We start from the raw sequence: 21661 nt of genomic DNA on the forward strand, positions 1-21661 counted from the left end.
AAGTTTTGGGGGTGGCCATGACTTTTCATTTATATGAGGCAGTAACAATCCATCTTCCTTTTTTTCTTTTCTTTTCTTTTTTTTCCCCAGCCAGTCTGAATTGGAGTTCTGTCTTTTGCAAATGAAATAATCCTTTGAGAATCTGATGAACTAGAAATCCTTTCCCTAGAGACAAAGACCTGTGGACAAAACTTTGTATACAATTCCAGGGGAAGTTCCGACCCCCTGAAGTCTGGCCCCAGGTTATAAAGTCCAGCTGAGTTCTAAGCAGACTGCCTGGGAGGCATCGAAAGGAAGAAGACTGTCTTCAAGGAGTCCAGGATCCCTCCTTCCATTCCTGGAGAGGAGCTTTGGGTCACAAAGGACTGGATCAAGGAATTGAAGGTGGGAGTTCTCTGTACAAAAGGCTCAGTACAAAAGGCTCTTTGGGATAACTTCAGTCTTAGCTTCTTTGAAGGAAATCTCTCAGCCCCTCTTTTGGAATCCACTAGAGGGAAAATATAAGATGGGAGAAAATTCACCATCTCTTGAATCTCCTTCCTGGACTCTTTTTTTCCCCCCACACTTGGGACAACCAAAGAATCAGAGTGGTACAGTGACTTGACCGAGATACACAGCAAATATATGTAGAAGGTCTTGTATTCTAGCCTAGTTAGCTCACGCCTTCTCTTTCCTCTTAGAATAAAAAGGAAGCATCTCACTGTGGCCACCAGGCCCTGTACAATTTGGCCCCTGCCTCTCTGCCTCCATTTTGGGCCTCCCTTCCCCCTCATTCATTATGCTCCCTCCGGCTTTTCTGACTTTCTTTCTGTGCCTCAAACATACCAAGCACGCGCTTTCCCCCTGCTCTTCCTTCTGCCTAGAACCAATAGTGGATAACTCAAGAGGCAGAACAAGTCCACGTTCAAGGGCCCGCAAAGCCTGGGCTCTGTCCTTCAATAAGATTTTTATGGGGCAACATCCTCTCCCAGGCCTTTTCTGGGACAGAGCCCGGCCACAGCCCCGACCCCGGTCCATCTGTCAGTCAGCCCCGCCACTCCCGACCCGGATTCATCAGTCTGTCACCCCCTTTGTGCCTGTCGCCTAACGCCTCGCCTCAGGCCCTTTTCCCGCCTATTATCGCTCCCTCAAGGTAAAAGAAGACAGAAACACGAGGGCCCGCACACCATCCGCCGCACTGGAGAAAGTGCGCGCGACCCGCCAGCGGGCTCGCAGGAGCTCACGCGGGCTCGCCGGGGAGCTCATGCCCTCCAAGGCTCCGCAACTGGCGACCTCACTCCCCCAGGCTCTGCTCCGCCTTACTGGCAGCCTTCAGCAAGCACGCGCTCGCCGGGGGTACCTGGCCCCGCGTTGCTGAGCGCCAGGTGGCGCTCACGCGTTCGAGCTCGGGGACCCAGCCAACCCTACAGACACTCGTGTTGTCATGGCAACTCTACTCCATCTAATGGGATACCTGAGCTATTCGGTTGGGTCCGCTAATCTGATTGGATGGCTGTTGAGTTCATTCCTGTATCTGATTGGATGCCAGGTACTCTTGCTCTTTCCTTCCTCTCAGAATCTCTCTCTCCGGGTCGGGTTTCTGGAGATGGAAAGTGGCTTGAGTCGCCAGGGGGCGTGAGGGGCGTCGCACCCGGCATTGGAACTTGGCCCAAGTCAGCTGACCAGACTGGCTCCCTCTCAGAGACAGCCTCCCATTCCTCCGCCAGAGGGCGCCACAGTGTGCCGGGGCCCTTGGAGGTCTTGGTGACTGGTGACGCCACTGACGGGCCATTCTTGATTGGTTACATCCCTCCGCTCGAGAGACCTGGAGAACGGTATCTTAGGCAGAAAGAAATTGTGTTCAGGAATAAGGAATGACCTTGGACTAAAATACTTTAGTGTGCAGAGGGCAGTCACCTTTATTATTATTTCCAAGCTCCATAATCGCCCACAGACGTGCAAACTATTGTTAGAGGGGACGCCCACCTGCAGCTATGGACCCATATAATAGACACCTGTGGTTTTTGCCTGATTGGCATCTGTTATGTTTAAAAGAGATTAATAAGCTTTTTATTTAAAGCAGCTTTACTACTACTACTACTAAGTCGCTTCAGTCGTGTCCGACTCTATGCGACCCCACAGACGGCAGCCTACCAGGCTCCCCACCCCTGGGATTCTCCAGGCAAGAACACTGGAGTGGGTTGCCAATTCCTTCTCCAATGCATGAAAGTGAAAAGTGAAAGTGAAGTCGCTCAGCCGTGTCCGACTCTTAGCGACCCCATGGACTTCAGCCCACCATGCTCCTCCGTCCATGGGATTTCCCAGGCAAGAGTACTGGAGTGGGGTGCCATTGCCTTCTCCGAAAGCAGCTTTAGGTTTACAGAAAAAATTGAGCTTAAAGTACAGAAATTTCCCATCTATCCTAATGGGAACTCTGTACCCTAATTCCACACTCCCCAATACCCTCTCCTAATTCCCTTTATTATTAACATCGTATATTAGTATGGGATATTTATTACAATTGAAGGAAGACACCTTATGATTCCACTTACATGAGGTACCTAGAGCAGTCAAATTCATGGGGACAGATAGTAGAATGGTGGTTGCCAGGGGCTGAGGCAGGGAGGGTGGTGGGGGGTGAGTTGTTGTTTAATGAATATAAAACTTCCATTTTTGCAAGATAAAAAAGTTCTGGAGACTGGTAGCAAAACAGTGTGAATCTACTGAACACTATTGCACTGAACCTTCAAAAGCGTTTAGACAGTAAACTTTACATTACGTGTATTTTACTGTAACTTAAAACAATGCCCCAATTTTAAGTGTATTCTTCTATGGGCTTTGACAAATATATACAGTATATGGCCATCTTCACAATCAAGATATAGAACAGTTTCTGGCTTCCCTGATGGCTCAGTGGTAAAGGATCCACTTGCTTGTGGCAGGAGACATGGATTTAATCCCTGGTCCCGAAGATCCCACATGCCTCGGAGTAGCTGAGTCCATGCACCACAACTATGGAGCCCGAGCTCTAGAGCCTGTGAGCTGTGACTGCTGAGCCCACATGCTGTGACGACTGAAGCCCTTGCACCCAGAGCCTGTGCTGCACAAGAGAAGCCACTGCCATGAGGGGTCCTCGACTGCAACTAGAGAGTAGCCTCTGCTCTCCACAACTAGAGACAAGCCCTCAACGAAACGAAGACCCCGCACAGTAAATAGAGACATAAAATTGTTTTTAAAAACTCAGAGCATTCCTTTAAAAAAAAAAAAAAGGTTGCTCTGTACAGGCATATAATCAACCCCCCATCCCCACTCCCTTGGCCTCAGTTCAGTCGCTTAGTCGTGTCCGACTCTTTGCGACCCCATGAATCGCAGCACTCCAGGCCTCCCTGTCCATCACCAACACCCGGAGTTCACTCAGACTCACGTCCATCGAGTTAGTGATGCCATCCAGCCATCTCATCCTCTGTCGTCCCCTTCTCCTCCTGCCCCCAATCCCTCCCAGCATCAGAGTCTTTTCCAATGAGTCAACTCTTCGCATGAGGTGGCCAAAGTACTGGAGTTTCAGCTTCAGCATCATTCCTCCAAAGAAATCCCAGGGCTGATCTCCTTCAGAATGGACTGGTTGGATCTCCTTGCAGTCCAAGGGACTCTCAAGAGTCTTCTCCAACACCACAGTTCAAAAGCATCAATTCTTCGGCGCTCAGCTTTCTTCACAGTCCAACTCTCACATCCATACATGACCACTGGAAAAACCATAGCCTTGACTAGACGGATCTTTGTTGGCAAAGTAATGTCTCTGCTTTTCAACATGCTATCTAGGCAACCGTAATCTGACTTCTATCTTAAGGATTAATGGTCTCTACAGTTTCACAGAAATGGAATCATACAGTTTGCACTCCTTTCTGCCTGGCTTCTATCTGCAGTGTTGCACATTATCAGTAGGCAGTTCTTCTAATTGCTGAGTAGCATTCTGTCCTACCAACATACAATTACCCATTGTTTAGAAAGTTCCCACCGTTCCTAGTTTTCCAGATTGGGGTTGTGATGAATAAAGTTGCTCTGAATATTTGTGTGTACATGGGTTCTTACTTCTCATGGGTAAATGCTTTGGAGTGCCTTTTCTAGGTCACATGGTAAGCTTATGTCTCACTTTATGAAAAATTGATGAGCTGTTTTTCCAAGATGGTATGATGGTATGTAGCAAGTTTAATGATGACCCTCAGAAGATATTTTCCTAACTCCCCAGAACCTGGATTGGGACTTTACTAGGAAAGGGGGTCTCTCAAGATGTATAACTGAAGTAAGGGTATCGAGATGAGATTGTTCAGGATTTAGACTGGTCCTTAAATCCAATGACAGGTATCTTTATAAGAGAAAGGAGGGGAAAAAAACATATATGGATGACTATAACCAACTGATGTTATTCAAAGCAAACAGGTGATAAAAAAAAAAATTGCCCTGCTTACATTTCCTTACCCTGAAACATCATTTCCCCTTCTAGAACACCTGATCCTTAATATATTAGGTCATCATGAAAGTGATTATGAAGATCTCTAATGCACAACTATATTCTAATAATACATAATAATTATTAGCAATTACAGTCAGCATTATTATCCATATTAACAGTTAACATTTGAGTCAGTTGCTATATACCAAATACCACGCTAAGTGTCTCGTGTATTATTTCACTAATCTGCATAACATTCTTGCGAAGTAGGCATTATCATTTCTCTATCTTACAGTTAAAAGAAATCAGGGCATGGAGAGGTTATCTATTTTGCCCAAAGTCACAGAGATAATATGTGAGGAGGAGGAATTTGAATCTAGGCTCAAATTCAAAGCTCGCTTGTAGGGAATTCTAGTGGCTGGGACTCTGCGCTTCCACTGCAGGGGGCACGGGTTTGTCCCCTGGTCGGGAAACTAAGATCTCACATGCCGAAGGTCGTGGTCAAACAAAACAAAACAAAAAAGCTCACCTGTGTACCAGATAAACTTGCTGAACGTAGTGGCATCATCAAAGATGGCAAAGAGAATGAACTATCAGCAGGCTCGGTGGAGTATGACATTAATGTAAAGGAAAAGTTTGGCGTGATGGATTGTCTTCTTAAGGATATTTTCAGGGTATTTATTAGGTTAAAATCAACTTGTAATTCTTGTGGATGCTAACAGGCTGCCCTGTTAACCTTCAGTTCAGTTCAGTAGCTCAGTCGAGTCCGACTCTTTGCGACCCCATGGACTGCAGTACGCCAAGCCTCCCTGTCCATCACCAACTCCCAGAGTTTACTCAAACTCATGTTCATTGAGTCGGTGATGCCATCCAACCATCTCATCCTCTGTCGTCCCCTTCACCTCCCGCCTTCAATCTGTCGATTAAAAAAAAAAAATGTACTACTTGAGAGTTGTGAGTTAAGTTTTATTGGGGGCAAAATGAGGATGGCAGCCTGGGAGGCCGCATCTCATATAGCTCTGAGAGACTGCTCCAAAGCGGCAGTGGGGAAAGTCAACATATAAGGTTTTGGTGATGGGGGAGTTGAGTGCCATGAAGCACTCATTTTACGAAAGTCTTTTTGTTAGTGAGGATCTGATGTCACCATGAGGGGATTTAGTTCTTCTCTAGATATGAGGAGATGCAAGGATTGAGATAATAAAATCTGTTCCTAAAAACATCCAACTATCCTACCAGACCTGTCCTACCGGATTCCCTGGAGCACAGAGTGCCTCACTCCACCCTGAACTCCCTCAGGGGTTGTTGAAGGTCAACAGCTATGGCAGCATGGGGTTCAATCTCCGTAGAGGCAGATGGCAAACGCCTTGTTGTTCAGTCACTGGCAATGCTCTCGGTAAGTATCTTTCCCAGCATCAGAGTCTTTTCCAATGAGTCAGTTCTTTGCCTCAGGTGGCCAAAGTATTGGAGTTTCAGCTTCAACATCAGTCCTTCCATTGAATACTCAAGACTGATCTCCTCTAGGATGGACTGGTTGGATCTCCTTGCAGTCCAAGGGACATTCAAGAGTCTTCTCCAACACCACAGTTCAAAAGCATCAATTCTTCAGCGCTCAGTTTTCTTTATAGTCCAACTCTCACATCCATACATGACCACTGGAAAAACCATAGCCTTGACTAGATGGACCTTTGTTGGCAAAGTAATGGCTCTGCTTTTTAATATGCCGTCTAGATTGGTCATAACCTTTCTTCCAAGGAGTAAGTGTCTTTTAATTTCATGGCTGCAGTCACCATCTGCAGTGATTTTGGAGCCCCCCAAAATAAAGTCTGTCACTGTTTCCCCATCTATTTGCCATGAAGTGCTGGGACCAGATGCCATGATCTTAGTTTTCTGAATGTTGAGTTTTAAGCCAACTTTTTCGCTTTCCTCTTTCACTTTCATCAAGAGGCTAATTAGTTCTTCACTTTCTGCCATAAGGGTGGTGTCATCTGCATATCTGAGGTTATTGATATTTCTCCTGGTAATCTTGATTTCAGCTTGTGCTTCCTCCAGCCCAGCGTTTCTCATGATGTACCCTGCATATAAGTTAAATAAACAGGGTGACAATATACAGCCTTGACGTACTCCTTTCCCTATTTGGAACCAGTCTGTTGTTCCACATCCAGTTCTAACTGTTGCTTCCTGACCTACATACAGGTTTCTCAAGAGGCAGGTCAGGTGGTCTGATATTCCCATCTCTGTTAGAATTTTCCACAGTTTGTTGTGATCCACACAGTCAAAAGCTTTCACATAGTCAATAAAGCAGAAATAGATGTTTTTCTGGAACTCTCTTCCTTTTTTGATAATCCAACAGATGGCAATTTTATCTCTAGTTCCGCTGCCTTTTCTAAAACCAGCTTGAACATCTGGAAGTTCATGGTTCACGTATTGCTGAAGCCTGGCTTGGACAATCTTGAGCATTACTTTACTAGCATGTGAGATGAGTGCAATTGTGCAATAGTTTGAGCATTCTTTGGCATTGCCTTTCTTTGGGATTGGAATGAAAACTGAACTTTTCCAGTCCTGTGGCCACTGCTGAGTTTTCCAAATTTGTTGGCATATTTGCTGGCATATCTACTTCTGCTTTCTTGACTATGCCAAAGCCTTTGACTGTGTGGATCACAACAAACTGTGGAAAATTCTGAAAGAGATGGGAATATCAGACCACCTGACCTGCCTCTTGAGAAATCTGTATGCAGGTCAGGAAGCAACAGTTAGAACTGGACGTGGAACAACAGACTGGTTCCAAATAGGAAAAGGAGTACGTCAAGGCTGTATATTGTCACCCTGCTTATTTACCTTTAAGCTGAACAGCATCGCACCTTTCTAACCTTGACATTTATTAGGGTTTGAAAAGTGCTGCTCAATGCTCGAGAAAAAAGGAGTTCATGTACTCCTAATCAGACTACAATTAAAAAAAAAAAAATCAGTGTGCTATGTGCTTTAAAAGAGAAAGAACCGGAAAGGAAGAGGGAAGTATGAGATCCACGCGGGACCAGGTGGTGTAGGAAGCAGAGTGGAGCGATGCATCTACAGAAGCACCAAGGATTTCAGACAGCTACCAGGAGCCGGGTGAGAGGCATGGATGAGGCACGAGGTTCTCTGGCAGAGTCTCAGAAGGAACGGGCCCTGCTGACATCTTGACTTCAGACTTCCGGTCTCTAGAACTCTCAGAGAATACACCTCCATTGTTCTCAGCTAGTCGGCCTGTGGTAATTTGTTATGGCACCCCACGTCAACAAATACAGGAACTATACTACTGTTTTTCATGATTGAATTTTTTGAAATGGTGTGTACGGGCAAGGGGGTGTGAATTAATGTCAACTAGTCATGGAGTGGACACTGGCTACTTTGAAGGACTGTCCCCTGCCCCCTGCCATGTCATTCTGTTGGGGCTGTCAATTAAGGGAACCCCTGCGTTCTCTAACTAAAGAATGTTATGACTTCAGGAGATGAATTCACCGCTGGGCAAGAAGGGTAGGGTTCCTGAGGGAGTCTGATCCAATCTGGGTGGGATGGGGAGGGGAGGAGTCAGCTATGGGGTGGGGGGGGGGGGGGCTAGGGGGCTGGGCAAGAGCAAGCTTGCCAACTGGACAGTTGCTTAGCTGGAGGTGGTCATTTAAGATCTGAGGAGGACCAATCAGACTCGTTTTCCTGAAGAATATGGATGCAGAGAAAGAGAGAAAGGGAATATCCTTAGTTTCCTAATTATTTCCTACCTCACAACCATTCCCCTTTCCATGCTTTCTTGCTGGCAAAGCCCACACCCCACGACATAGACTAGAAATGACAGATTCTCACTTTCCAGACTGCATTGCAACCCAGTCTGGTCCCCTAGAACCCAGTCTGGCAAATGAGAAAGGAAAACTCTTCTAGGGAGAAAATAAAAATGTCAAACACATGAGGGAAAGGCCCTTGACCACATTTTCTGCTTTAGATGTCACTGTCTGAGAACAGGATGCGTGGTACCATTGCAGACAGTTTGTACCCATGTGGGGAAAGCAAACTATTCTCAGAGATGCCAACTTAGTGCCTGACACTGAGCAGCTGAACTAACCCTGGGATTTTGCATCTTTAAAATGTTAGATGAGCAAAAGAAATCTCTACCATTTCAGCTCTCGCTGTTGGGAATTCTGTTTTCTTCAGCTGAAGGCATTATAACAGTTTCAGCATTATAAGCCTGCAGTTCCAAATGACCATTTGTTATCATCGCAAAGATCTGCCTGAGAACGAAGTCAATAAAGGACAAAGCAGAAGCTCTCAAACACCTGGGTGCAACCATGCCTGAAGTCCTTCTGTACTCTCAGGCTTCTATGAAGGTTCTGCATTTCTGCTTATGGCTTACAATAGTCTGGGTTGCATTTTGTGTCCTATGACCACAGTGGTCCTGGCCAATGTGAAATTTAGAAAAGTTCAGAGAAATCAGTTAAGTTTCCAAAGGTCACTCTGCCAGTGAATGAAACATTTGTTTGAATGCAGAGCCAAGATGTTCCAACCCAGCTTCCCAGTCCCAGAAAGGACAGGAGCCCCAGATGGAGTGAGACCCAATGTATGTGTTTATTCTGGAGTTGATAGCAGCAGCAGTGGGGGGAATCGGCCAGACTCAGGGTGTGGCGAACAGAAAGGGTGGACACAGGCGTGTGCGTGTCTAGGGGAACACGGGAGATTGGTCCGTTGACATTCACAGCCAGCACGAGGGTTAGGACACCAAGTCTTGTACAAACAGCAAAGGGACAGACGACAGACAGACAGACAGAGGTTTTGGGGGGATAGGGATCCCCCAGACATGCATGGCCCCTCACCTAGATGGGGAACCCCGGGGAGGGAAGACAGACACAGTGGAAACTGAATGCCCCCCACCCTGAAACAGGGAGCTGGGCCCGCCTGCTTCCCACCACCCCCAAGCCTCCAGGAGTAGAAGGATGGGCAGGCCCAGGGCTGCCTTGCACCACGCGGCTCGGACGTTATGGCTTCGAGGAGATGAATTCACAGTCCGGGCAGGAAGGGATGGGGTCCTCAGGGGGCCTGGTCTCATTCCAAGCCTTGGCCAGACCTGCAGGACCGGGCAGCAAGGAAGCATTAGCGATGGCGGACAGCCAGCCCAGGACCTGGCTGGTCATGACCGTCAAACACCCCAGGGACCCAGGAATCCCGGTGCTATGTCCCTCCATCCTCAGACCCAGGAATCCAGCCCCTCCCACCCCTGGTCTGGGTTCCTTACCACTCACTCTGAGTTCTCTTTCTCTGACAATCCTTTACTGCCTTTTGTGAAGCTGGTCAAAGTCTTTTCCTGAAGGAGGAAATCCAGAAGGCTCAGGAGGAGGGGGACAGAGGCAAAACAGTGGCTAGTAATGAACCTGATAAGACATCACACCTGTTTTCATCATTTATAGTTCTCTTTTTTGCCCAGCTCTGAAGTGATGGGGCAAGTGGTACTACAGTCCCATTCTACAGATGGGAAAACAGAGGTACAAAGAAGACATCACTGGAAATGTGAGAAGAGATGACGAGGCCACTGGGGAGATAGGGAAGACCTTGCACAACCCCTGAGGAGCTGAAACCCAGTCCTGAGAGTGCTGGGGAGCCACGGGAGGGCTGAGCTAGAGAATGGTCAGGGTCAGCCGCAGAACATCATTGGCTGCAAGTCAAGGTCACGGCCAGACTCTGCCAGGGTTCAGCTCCTCTCCACTGAGGAGCACGGCGAGCTTGGCTCACAGGAGCTGCCAGAGAAGTTTGTGAATAAACGAGTGAGTGAATTAGAAGAAGAGTAAGTGATGAAAGGAGGGAGAGCTGCCATCTGTTCAGCTAAGTATAATCAGTCTTTTCAAAACTCACTTCTGAGTTCTGCACTCAGCCCTTTACATCCCTCCCCACTCCAACCCCAGAGAAAACTTCAAAGCAGGGCCACACTAGTCAGTTCCAAGTGAGGATTTGAATCCACGTGTAAAATCAAGGTGCACCCAAACTCAGCAATCCAGATAAATGCTATTGTAACACCATCTTTGTTTTTTAAAAAAATCACAATTAATGCAAAAATAGTCCATGATGAGCGAAATATAAATTTTAAGTAAAAGCTAGTCCAGTGCCATTTTAAAGAAAACTTGTTTTATTTAAAATTTATTTTATTTATTTAAAAGAGAAATTTATTTAAATTGTCAGTAAAGGCCAGTTCCTGGGCTCAGGAACCAAAGACAAAAGGAGAAATATGTACTCGATTTTTTGGTATTTTTTATCCCCACCCCCCTGCCCCCCTCCCCCACCACCAGGATATTAAACTAGTTGAGAAAATATTGGAAAAAAAAAGAGAGTAAGTGTACTGAAATTCATACTATCTCAAATGTTTTATTTTTACCCTGCAAGAATTTAGTATAATCTTACTTTCTTGGCTTTAGTGACAGTAGAGTCATCAATAGTTTTGAAAGTTACTTCTTTGCTTTTCTTGGATTTAAATGAGAGAACCCATGCTTGAAAATTTCTCTTGACCAATTAAGGATCTTAAGTGATCTTAAACTTTTAATTTAAAAATTGTCAAGCTGGTTTTCCCGTGACCCCCAAGGCCTCTTGGGGTCTTCCCATCCCCTTCTTTCTCTGCTCCAGGCTCACCACTGACCGACACCCCTCTTCTCAATGATTTGGAGGAACTGGCAGCCTTACCCTCTTCCTTCAAGCTTCTTTACCTAAGCCCATTCCTTCTCAACCTCCATGCCTCTGCTCAAATGTCTCCTCTTCCGAGAAGCCCTCCAGGACTCCCTAATTGAAAGGGCACCCCCCCTAACTCCCCTCCAGATTCCCTTTCCCCTCCAGACTCTCAAATGTTTTGGACTGCAACCCCCAGGGAAAAAATAAATTAATACCACAATCCTTGGTTTCCTGCCCTGTGAAAATTTCTGTTCTGTTCTACTTCAATTTTATTTTCTTATTCACTTCAAAAGAAAAATCGTTGATCCCTACCCAGTAAACCACAATCCACCAATTTTCACAGCCTGCTTTAAATAACAAATGAAGAAAGCCCTGCTCTATTTTATCATCGAGTTTTTTTTTTTTTTCTTTTTTCGGGGGGACTTCACATTATGGGTAATGAGTAGCTGACTATTTACTGAGCCCTTCCTTACTAAGAGGCAGCCCTTAGCCCTGCATTCACTCACTGCATCTTCACATCTGTCCTAACAATAGACACTTCTAACGGTTCCATTTCCCAGCTGGGGAAACTGGGGCACAGACGGATCAAGGCACTTGCTCTAAGCCACACCGCTAAAGAGCGCAGGGCGGGGATTCGAACCTGTGACTGAGCAGCGCACGAAGACACGAGGGGTTGCGCGAATGAAGGGGTGAGTGGCGCCCTACTCACCTCCACCAGCTGATGCCAGTGCTCCACGGGCTTGCGCGGGTTGGCCAGCATCTCGGCCCAGTGCTCGCGGCCGTGGGGGTCGGCGGCGTCAGGACCCACGCGGCACACGCCGATCACCTCATTGTGCCCGATGCTGGGGGTCACGGGCGGGGGCCGGTGAGCACCCCAGAGGCCGGCAGGCCGGGCCCCACACCCCACTCTCACCCCGTCCCCCGCCTCACCAGTCGTAGTCCACCACCGCGATGCTGAGCCCCACGTTCTCCACGCTCTCGGGGGCCACGTCGAACACCAGCGCCTCGTTGTACGTGGGGTTCAGCGTGTTCTTCTTGATGGAGGTTTTCCGCTTCTTCAGACGCCGCCCCTCGCTGATTAGAGAGGCCTTCACATAGGGGTCTGGGGGCGGGCGTGGAGGGAGGGCGCTGAACCGGGTCTTTGACCCTCGGACCCCATCACGGACCCCAGACCTTTCTCCCAGACCCAAGCATTTGGTTCCCCAACCTTTTCTCTCCTAGCCCCTCAGATCCAGGAGCCCAGACCCCAGACTCTCGTCTCCCAGACTTAGGGGGTCTGCACGCCCCTCCCCTCCTCTCTCAGGACCCTGTGGAGTCGGGGCTTCCAGCCCCCTCCTGGCTCAGACCCAGGAGTCTCACCCTCCTCCCCGCCCCTGAGAAGCCGGCGCCTTTCCGGAACCCACCTGAGAAGCCGGTGAGGTCCATCGCTTTGAGGTTAGAGGCTTTGATGATGGTCACGGTGAGGCGGCCGGCCGTGGGGAGGTAGCAGAGTGAGAAGTTGAGCTCCCCAAGATCTGCCTTTTCCTGCAGTGGGGGAAAGGGGCCCCGGTGCGCTGTCTCAGCCTTCCCCCAGCCTCTCCCTGACTTCCCCATCTCCAGCCTCCAGCTCTCCTCCCCGATTTCCAGGACTCAGGTTTCCGATCCACTTAACAATCTGACTCCGGGCCGAAACCTGGTAAACTCCCCGGCCACAGCGGCCCACCACCGTCAAAGCCTATTTGTTCTGCGGGGAAAACTGGAAGAGGCGTGGCTGGGGGGAGAAGGACAGAAAGAGGGAAGCAGAGAGAACACTGTGAGAAATCGGCTGAGACAGAGATGCAAACCCACAGAATGACAGACCCACAGAAGTCTAGAGTCAGAAAGACCCAGAGCAGAGCGGGGCGGGCGGGCGGTTGGTGTGGGGTCCCTGGTGCAGACAGTAAAGAATCCGCCTGCAATGCAGGAGACTCGGCTTCGATCCCTGGGTCGGGAAGATCCCCTGGAGAAAGGAATGGCAACCCACTCCCATATTCCTGCCTGGAGAATTCCATGGACAGAGGAGACTGGTGGGCTACAGTCCATGGGGTTGCAAAGAGTCAGATATGGCTGAAGCGACTAACACATATGGAGACCCAGCGAGTGACAGAGACCCAGAATGAGAGGGGAGGGGAAAAGGCGGGGGAGGAGGGTGCAGGAGGAGAGAGGAACAGAGGCAGAGACCTACATGGAGAATGGACAGAGATCCAGAGAGGTGGGATAGAGGCCCAGGAAGGTGAGAAAAGACACAGGGAGAAGTCAGTCTTGGGGCAGGAGACAGACAAGAGCCACCATGAGGTTACAAGGGAGGCAGATCCCCTGCCTCGACACACGCGGAAGGACCTGGAGCGGTGGCCAGGGCGAGGGGCCCTACGCCCTGGCTGCCCTGGTCTTCAGCCTCGTCTCAGCGCCTCGCTCCCAACCCACGCGGCCGGAGCCCAGGTCCCTAGACTCCCCACTGGCTTCCCTGAGGCTGTGCCTCAGCTGTGTCCTCAGCGAGAGTACCCACCCTCCCTGTCGCCTCTCAGTCATCAAGCCTCAGCTTAGCTGTCACCTCTTCCCACATCCTCCCAGACTCCCTGCTGCCCTGAGCAAAGACTCCCCCCAGGCGTCCCCATGATGCTGGCCCCTGTGTGACCACCTAGGCCTGGAGTAATCAGGAGGAGAAGAGAAAATGTGAGGTGACGGAGGAGACAAGGATGGATGCAAGAGGGGGCCCTTGAGCAGGGTGGCCTTCGGGAACAACAGGGAGCCGGGCCAGGACCCTACAACTAGGCAGGTAGTTCTCAGAGCCTGAGCTTGGGGGACAGACCAAGCGGGCTGTGGTCCCCCCAGGTGAAGGGGACCTTAGGTAGAGCCATATGCGCCTGGTTCAACCATGTCCTTGTACATAGGGGGAAACGGAGGCTTAGAGATAGGAAGGAGCTTGAGTTGGGCCATCGGGTGGGCAAAACCAGCCCTCTCGAGATATGAGGATGGGGCTCACACCCCTCTCCACTCACACATAGCTTCCCCAGATCAACAGAGAGCTGGAGTGTTGGGAAACCCAAGGATTGGAACTGAGAGGACTGAGGAGTTGGGAGGGTGCGAAGTTCGGGGAGTGGAAGGGGTCAGGACACCCAAACAAAGACCTAGGAGCTGGGCTTGGGGAAGGATTGGATGTACAGGAGAACGAGGCTGCAAGACAGGAGGAAGGGGCCAGTGGGGCTGTTGGGGGCCCTGGGGAGATGTCAGGACATCGGGGATTCCAGTGTGAGGCTCTAGCGAATCACACTATCAGGGTTCTGGTGGAGACCATGAAGACACAGAGGATTAGATTAAATTAGAGAGCCTGACGGTTGGGACTTTGAAACAAAATGTTCAGAGATCAGAGCGGCTGGGGGGGGGGCGTCTCAGGAAGACTGGGAACTGAAAAATGAGGAGGTTGTAAGGGGGGGAAGGAAGTTTGACAAACAAAAACTGGCAACTCTAGGCTTGGGAAGTTGGAGGGTCAGGAATCCGGGCTCAGAGGGCAGAAGTCATGGGGTCACAGCCTGGAGTTTTGATAAAACGGGTGGCATCTGTTATAGTTTTCTTAATGGTTACCATCAGATGTCAAGGTGGGGTCAGAAGCTGGGAAATCTGGAGCCTGGTTCTGATGTTAATATTTAACTAAGTGCAGAAGGGGAGTGGGAGCCCATTATACCATTCTCCGTTCCTGCTTGTACGTTTGCAATATTTTGCAGTAAAATTAAGTTAAAAAGACAATTCCAGGACCCAGGAGTTGTGAGGTTGAGAAGTAGTAGGGGGGGCAAGGAGACGGCAAGCTGAGGGGCCCTGGGCCCCCTGGGGAGGGGGCGCAGGAGCCACTGACCGAGCCTCCCTCCACTATGTCCCTCCACAGCGGGCGGTCGGGGGGCTGCTCGGCCAGCTCCAGGAGGTTGTCCAGCACCACCTGGCCGATGAGGTCGTGCCGGGAGAAGCGGTCAAAGTCATAGACGCTGAAGTGCAGTTTGCGCTGCGCCAGCTCAGCCAGCGGCACCGAGAACTGAAACGTCTCGTTGAAGACGGGGTTCAGGGTCTTCCTGTGCACCTGCAGGGGGCGGGCGAGGGAGACCGACACCATGCCCACCGGCCCCTCCTCCCTCGGACCCGGGGGTCCGGAACTCCGCCCCTCCCTCCCTGGGACCCGGATATCCAGCCCTCCACTCCAGACCTTGGTCTGAAACTTCTTCTTGCGGTCAGGCAGCAGGTAGATCTTGACGTAGGGATCTGAGAAGCCATTGGAGTCCTTGGCCGGGAGGTCCAAGGCCTGCAGGATCCGCACCACCAGCTGGTCGGAGCCGTAGAGATACCGCAGGGCGAAGCTGATGCGGCCACAGGGCGCCCCCGTGCCGGCCTCCCCAGAGCCGGGGCCCCCGCCGCCCCGCCGGCCGCCGGGTCCAGTCCCCTGGTACAGCTCCGGCTTGATCTGTCCGATGAGTTTGGCCTTTTCTTCTCCGCCAGGCAGGGGTAAGGGTAGGGCGGGCGGCCGCTCCTCACTGCCCGGGTCTGGCTGCGGGGTCAGGGTCTGCTGGGTAAGGGGCCGGGGTAGGGCGGGGTACCTGTAGGGGGTGAGGAGGACAGATGGAGTCAGTGGCTCTGATCTCTGATTGCACCTGAAGACCTGCGGGGCCCTTCCCAGCCTCCTCCTCAAACCCCACAGCCAGGGGCCCACAGACCCCCACCTTTGCCCACTGTGACCTTGGGCAGGGCGCTTGAATTCTCTGAGCCTCAGTTTCCCCATCTGTATGGGAGGGGTGTGGCCATCCCCTTCTCTAAGATAGCTCCAGCCCAGACCTGGGCTCTCACCAGCCTCTCAAAGCTTCCATCTGACCTCCAGGAGTGACCCTGAATAACTTCTCTGTGGAGCCCTGGGGCTTCACACAGCCCAGACTATCCAACCCCCATCTGCCCTTCTCCAAATTTCCCCGGCCCATCCTCACCCTCTCCCACCTGGCCATTGCTCCCCTTGGCCTGCTCTTTCTCTCTCAACTGTCTTTTCTGTGCTTGTGGAACACTATGGAAGCCCACAGGTCCATCCTTAACCATCTTGGCCATCATCTTCCCTTCTCACACGTATGCTTTCCCTGGACAAGCTCATCTGTGCCCCAGGTTTCTACGACCACCAGCAGCCTCTGTCTGCTAAGTGTCTCCTGGGCTCCAGCCAGGTTCAGCCTCCCAGCCCCATCAGACACCACATACCTCTTGTGTTCCCCACTGGGCTCACTCCCCTCTCCCCAGCCCACTCCCTCTCCCAGCCCTCTACGATCCACCTCGGCCTGCAGGTCAGATACCTGGGGCCATCCTCACCTCCTCTCTCCCCTCAAACCCCTTCCCTCCCATCTCCTGAATTTTCCCACCCCTACGGTCCCTGCTCATCCATCCTTTCCTGCATGGACCATTGCACCCAAGTCCATGTGGTAGGGCCCCTAGTGACGACTGGACAGGGCAGGGCCAGATGCACCGAGAGGCAGGCACAGGGCTGGGAGAAGTGGGGGCGGGGTGGGGAGCACGGAGCCATGAAAAGGGATGCGGGGTGAGATGCCTCCAGCTACTAATCAGTGCGCCATTCCCTGCTCCCAGAGAGACTTTGAGCAGGTCATTAACACCCTCTGAGCCTCAGTTTCTTCATAGGTATAATGGGGTAATGAGGAACTCAGAACCAGTGTATCCATCAACCCCTGGAGGGCTTCCCCAGAGACTTCAGACTACATTTTCCATGAACCCCTGACCAGCCCCTACCTGGAGGAGAACCACCTATGAACCTCTGGGGCCCTAGACAATCCTTCTAGAAGGCAGTTCCCCCGAGATGCTCCCCCAGGTCCCTCCTGTTCAACAAGATCCAGATAAGCTCAGGGTCTCCCTCAAACCCTCCTCTCTTCCTAGGTCCTCTGATAGCCCCACCATCCACCTGATCACCAGGCCAGACCCCTGGGTGCTGTCCTTACCTCCTCCGACCCCCTCCTACCCACAGCCGTTAGCCCCCGGTTCCATCCCCGACTCGCTGCCCCCTGACTCTCTCTAACTCATCTCCGCCTCCACCGCCCCGTGACCTCAGCACAGCCTTGTCCTCTCCTGCCTGGACTCTCGGCGTCCAGTCTGTCCCTGTGTGGCTCCAGAGAGGTCTTTCTATACCAAGAGCTGACCTCCTCTGCTCAAGCCCTCCGTGGCTCCCCAGCGTCCCAGGACAACATCCCAGACCCTCAATCCGGCATCCAGGAGCCTGTGTGATCCAGTCCCACCTGTGTCCCCTAGGCTGCCTTTCTGCAGCCCTGGCCTGGCTGGCTCAGGACAGGCTGATCTGGGGAACCACTTCCCCTGGACTGAGAGTGACATGAAGGTCTGTGTGCAGTGCTCACCTCTACTTTTTCCCCATCACCCAGCTCAGGTCTTGGTCATATTAGGCGCTCAAAATGCATGCATAGGATCAGGGTCAGTGGATCAGAGAACTGCAGGTCCCACCAATGATGAATCGCTCTGTGCTGCAGGGACTCGGGGGTCTAATCTCCGTTCTCTCCCACCTTCCTGATCTCCGAGTCCTGTCCCTATCTTCCTCCTTCCTCTGGTTTTCAGAGCTCAGACCTCTAGCCCCCTCCTCCCTCAAACTCAGGAGTCTGGGTCCCCAGCTTCGTCTTTCTCCAGGATCCAGGACTCCATGCCCCAAGTTCTCTCCTTTCCCAGGATTCAGGAGCGCCACAGATGGTAAGGCGACACGGAAGAGGAAAGGAAGTTCAGTGGGCCCCCAGCCCGGTGGCCTGTCTCACCTGGTGGTGGGTGCCAGGCTTGTGACCTGCTGATGCGACTGGGCACTGGGCAGGCCCCCACCACTGGGGGGCAGCAGGAGCAGCCCCGAGCCTGCCCCGCCCTCCGAGGGCAGCTCAGGAGATGTCTGGCTCGGTTTGACCCCTGCGGCTACTGCAGCAGCTGCGGCCTCTGGGTAGGAGTCCATGTCCAAGTAAGAGGGCTCAGGGGGGTCAGACCCCCCTAGGCTGCCTGGCTCCAGCAGCTCGGCGAAGGGCGGATGGTGGGCCGTGTGGGCATGGTGGTGCGGGCCCCCCAGCAGGGGATGGCCACCCAAGCCGGCCCCCAGGTGGTGCCCGCCGCCGCCTACCAGGCCTGCCAGCCCGACCCCGGGGCCTAGGTCTTTGCGCAAGGGACCACTGCCCACGGTTGAGCCTCCCTTGTCCCGCCAGGGCACCCAGCACAGCTTCCAAGACACGAAGAGGGAGACACCCAGAAGGACAATGCCACAGAACGTCACGATGACCGACAGCAGGCTCACGGAGATGTCTGGAGAGAGTGAGGACAAAGGTCAGGGGTCAGGGTGGGGTCAGAATTTAGCCTCCCGCTGCTCTCCCCGAAAAAGCTAAGCTTCAGTGTTGGCCTCTCACCGTCCTAAACACATTACACATACTACTCAGTATAGACTCCACGGCTACGCGACGTCAGTGTTTCCGTCTACCCATTCTAAAGACGAGGAAACTGCGAGGTTGGGTGACTTGTCTAAGGCTACACAGCTAGTCCATGACAGATCTGGGATTGGAACCAGCAGTCTGTCTTCAAATTTCATCCTTTTTTATTCTCTTGATTGCACTGCCTCTCCTATAAGTGGGTACATCCTCCAATTTAGAACCAAGCTTCCCCCAAATGCTCAGAGGTGATCAAAGAGAGGGGAGACCACATGGCACAGTTAAGTAGGTCAGGGTTCAAATTCCAGCTCGCTGTGTGGCTTTGGGAACATATCTTCACCTCTCTGAGCTTGACCCGCCCCTTTTGTGCAATGGGGAAAACTCTTGTTCTGCCTGTCATAGCAGTTTTAAAGAATGGAGGGAGTGAATGGCTCGAGGAGGAAGCTGGGGAAGATAATAGCAAGCATTTCTTGAGAGGTTACTGTGCTTTATAGACATTAGCTTCCTTATGCCTCACGGGCACCCTAGGAGCTTGGCAACATGATTATGCCCATTAGTACTTTTCACAAAAGGAAACTGAGACCTAGAGACATGAAGTTACCACAGACACGAAGTCCTGTAGGCAGAGTGGAGGAAGCAGAGTCTGGGTCCAGGGCGCCTGGCTCCGGAGCCCACCACCTTCACCACTGGCCTGCCGCAATTCAGTGTTTCCCAATGAATGGCGGTTCAAGCAGGACTGTTTGTTAGGATGATAAATCCTAGTACTGCCACCTGCGTCCGACACCGTCACCCCCACCACTAACACATTCTGAATGCTTGCTGTGCACTGATATGCCTTTCAGAGAAACCCGGGACAGCCCAGATCTTGAACCGAAGGTTCGTTCAGTAATTGGTGCCAGGAGTGGGGTTTTTCCAGGACATGTGAGTTTGTTTTGGGGGTTGACTCTTGGGTCTCCATGAAGTGGATCATAGAGGGAAATTCCTGCTCAGTACAGACGGTGGGTTATGGGGCGCACGGGGGAGGAGCAGGTCACCAAAGCATTGGCAGCAAGGACAGCAGGGTGGAAGCGCTGTGTCCTGTCCCTCCAGGGAGCGCTTGGTGACAAGGGGATGCGCTTCAGTCCTGAACTGCCCAGTGGATCTAAGTCAGTGGTCCCTGATGTTCATCCTCGTGACACTATACCCCTGGGGGTGATTGATCCTATTTTACGGATAAGGCAACTGAGGCTCAGAGAGACAGGAAGTGACCCTGCAGGGCCATACGGCAGGCAGTGGCAGGGCTCTGAGTTTCCCACCCCACCCCAACCCCTTAGGGTGTCCGTTTTGAAATGATCAGCACCTACTTAGAGTTCTTGAGGCCTGTTAGAAACCAGAGCAAGAACTCCCCAGCCTTCTGAACATGGGAAGAACTGAGCAAAAGAGGTTGTTTTGGCAGAGAAGGGGGAGAAAAGTTGGATAGATGCCGTCCCCCACTGTTAGCCTGACCCAGACTCTCTCCAAGTCAAAGTCCTAGGAATTACTGAATTTGAGGGTGGTCCTGAGACACCCCACCCACAGCTCGCCAAATTGCAGTAGTGTGCTAGACTTCCTGGGGCCACAGTCGGGCTCTTCTGCATACAAACCATGAGACTCCGAGCCAGCTGCTGCAGCTCTCTGGGCCTCATCCCTTATCACCGGCCCCTGGACATCCTGCACTTAAGATACTGAGCCCCGCCCTGGCGCTCAGCGAGTGTGACTGTCATCCTAACGTCCCAGCTCCTGCTTTGTGAAGGTTTCTCATCTGGATGAAGGCACTCATGATATTCCCTAGCTCTCAGAACCCTACTGCTCTCTAGCTGGGGGACCAATCACTCCATCTGAACCTCAGTTTCCCCCACTGAAAATAAGGATTATAACTGTATTCAGTGTCTTATAATAACATATAATGGAAAGGAATCTGAAAAAGAATATATATGTCAATATCTATCTATATCTGAATCACTTTGCCATACACATGAGTCACTGTAAATCAACTGTACTTCAATTTAAAAATTTAAAAATAAGATGAAAAAAAAACCAGAAGATAGGGATTATATGTACCACAAAGGGTCATCATGAATAGTTGATGAGATATGTGAAGGACCTTGCATACTGCCTGGCACACAGTTGGTGCTCAGTAAGTATATTTCAACATTTATGGAATGCCCACTGTGTGCCCAGCTTGTTTTTAGCAAGTCACATGTGTTATATCATTTGAGTCTCTCGGCTGCTCCATGGAGTAGTCACTTCTATTATTCCCATTTTCCAGATGAGGAAACTGAGGTACAGAAGAACCCATGCATTTAATAAGTGGGGGAGGTGGGATTTGAACCCAGACAAGTCAGACAGACTGATTTAGAGCCTGAGCTTCTAAGCACTATGTGAGGTGCACGAAGACACTTGAAGGGGGTGTGGCAGCAGTGGAGTGGGGGTGGGGAGGGTGGATAGGAGGCTCGCAGGGCAAAGCTCAAAAGGCCATGGCTCAAAAGGACCAAATAGCTCCTTCTCCTTAGATTAGAGGTTAGGGGGGTCAGCAACAGGCGGGATGGAAGCAAGACTCTAAGAGGGACTGGCTCCGTAAGGTACAGGAAGCTGAGCAAGGCTGCTCCAAATCTCTAACAGTGCTGCCTATGGTGCATGCAGGGGGCTGGCCAACATGGCTGGGGGTGCTGACCTGCATCTGGGCCCCGGGGATAGCCTCTGATCCGCAGGTCGTTGAACTCTTGGCACCTGTCACTGGTGTCGGCATCTCGGACCCGCGCACAGAGGTCCGAGACCAGGATGAGCGCCCGACGGCAGAGGTCATCCTCGTAGTCTCCTGACATGGTGGCCAGCAAGTCCTGTGCTTGGGAGGGGCCGGGCAAGGGTACAGATGGGGAATGGGATGGGGGAGAGAGAGGGGGTGGATAAGGGGTGGAAAGAGAACGAAAGAGGATAGGCAAGGGGCAGTGACTGGGAGTGGAATGACAAAGGGACAGAGATTGGGGGATGGAGGGACAAGGGGATGGAGACTGGGGGGGCAATGAACAAGGGAGAAGAGACTGGGAGGAAATGGACAAGGAGGAAGAGACTGGGAAGGCCAGTCAAGGGGCAG

At 51.4% G+C, this 21661-nt stretch overlaps 1 protein-coding gene across 1 annotated transcript; it reads right to left on the reverse strand.

The window, feature by feature from the left end:
* Nucleotides 1–9689: 9689 nt before the first annotated feature.
* Nucleotides 9690–21392, reverse strand: SYT3 (synaptotagmin 3). The gene is made up of 8 exons (XM_052656092.1): nt 21242–21392; nt 17905–18430; nt 15315–15702; nt 14973–15191; nt 12508–12628; nt 12035–12206; nt 11814–11946; nt 9690–9755 (listed from the first exon to the last, which is right to left on the reverse strand). Exons 1-8 carry the CDS (start codon nt 21390–21392, stop codon nt 9690–9692), a joined length of 1776 nt encoding a protein of 591 aa, XP_052512052.1.
* Between the last annotated feature and the right edge of the window lie 269 nt (nt 21393–21661).

This window comes from Budorcas taxicolor, chromosome 18 (assembly GCF_023091745.1).
Source record: "Budorcas taxicolor isolate Tak-1 chromosome 18, Takin1.1, whole genome shotgun sequence".
Classification (NCBI taxonomy): Eukaryota; Metazoa; Chordata; class Mammalia; order Artiodactyla; family Bovidae; genus Budorcas; species Budorcas taxicolor.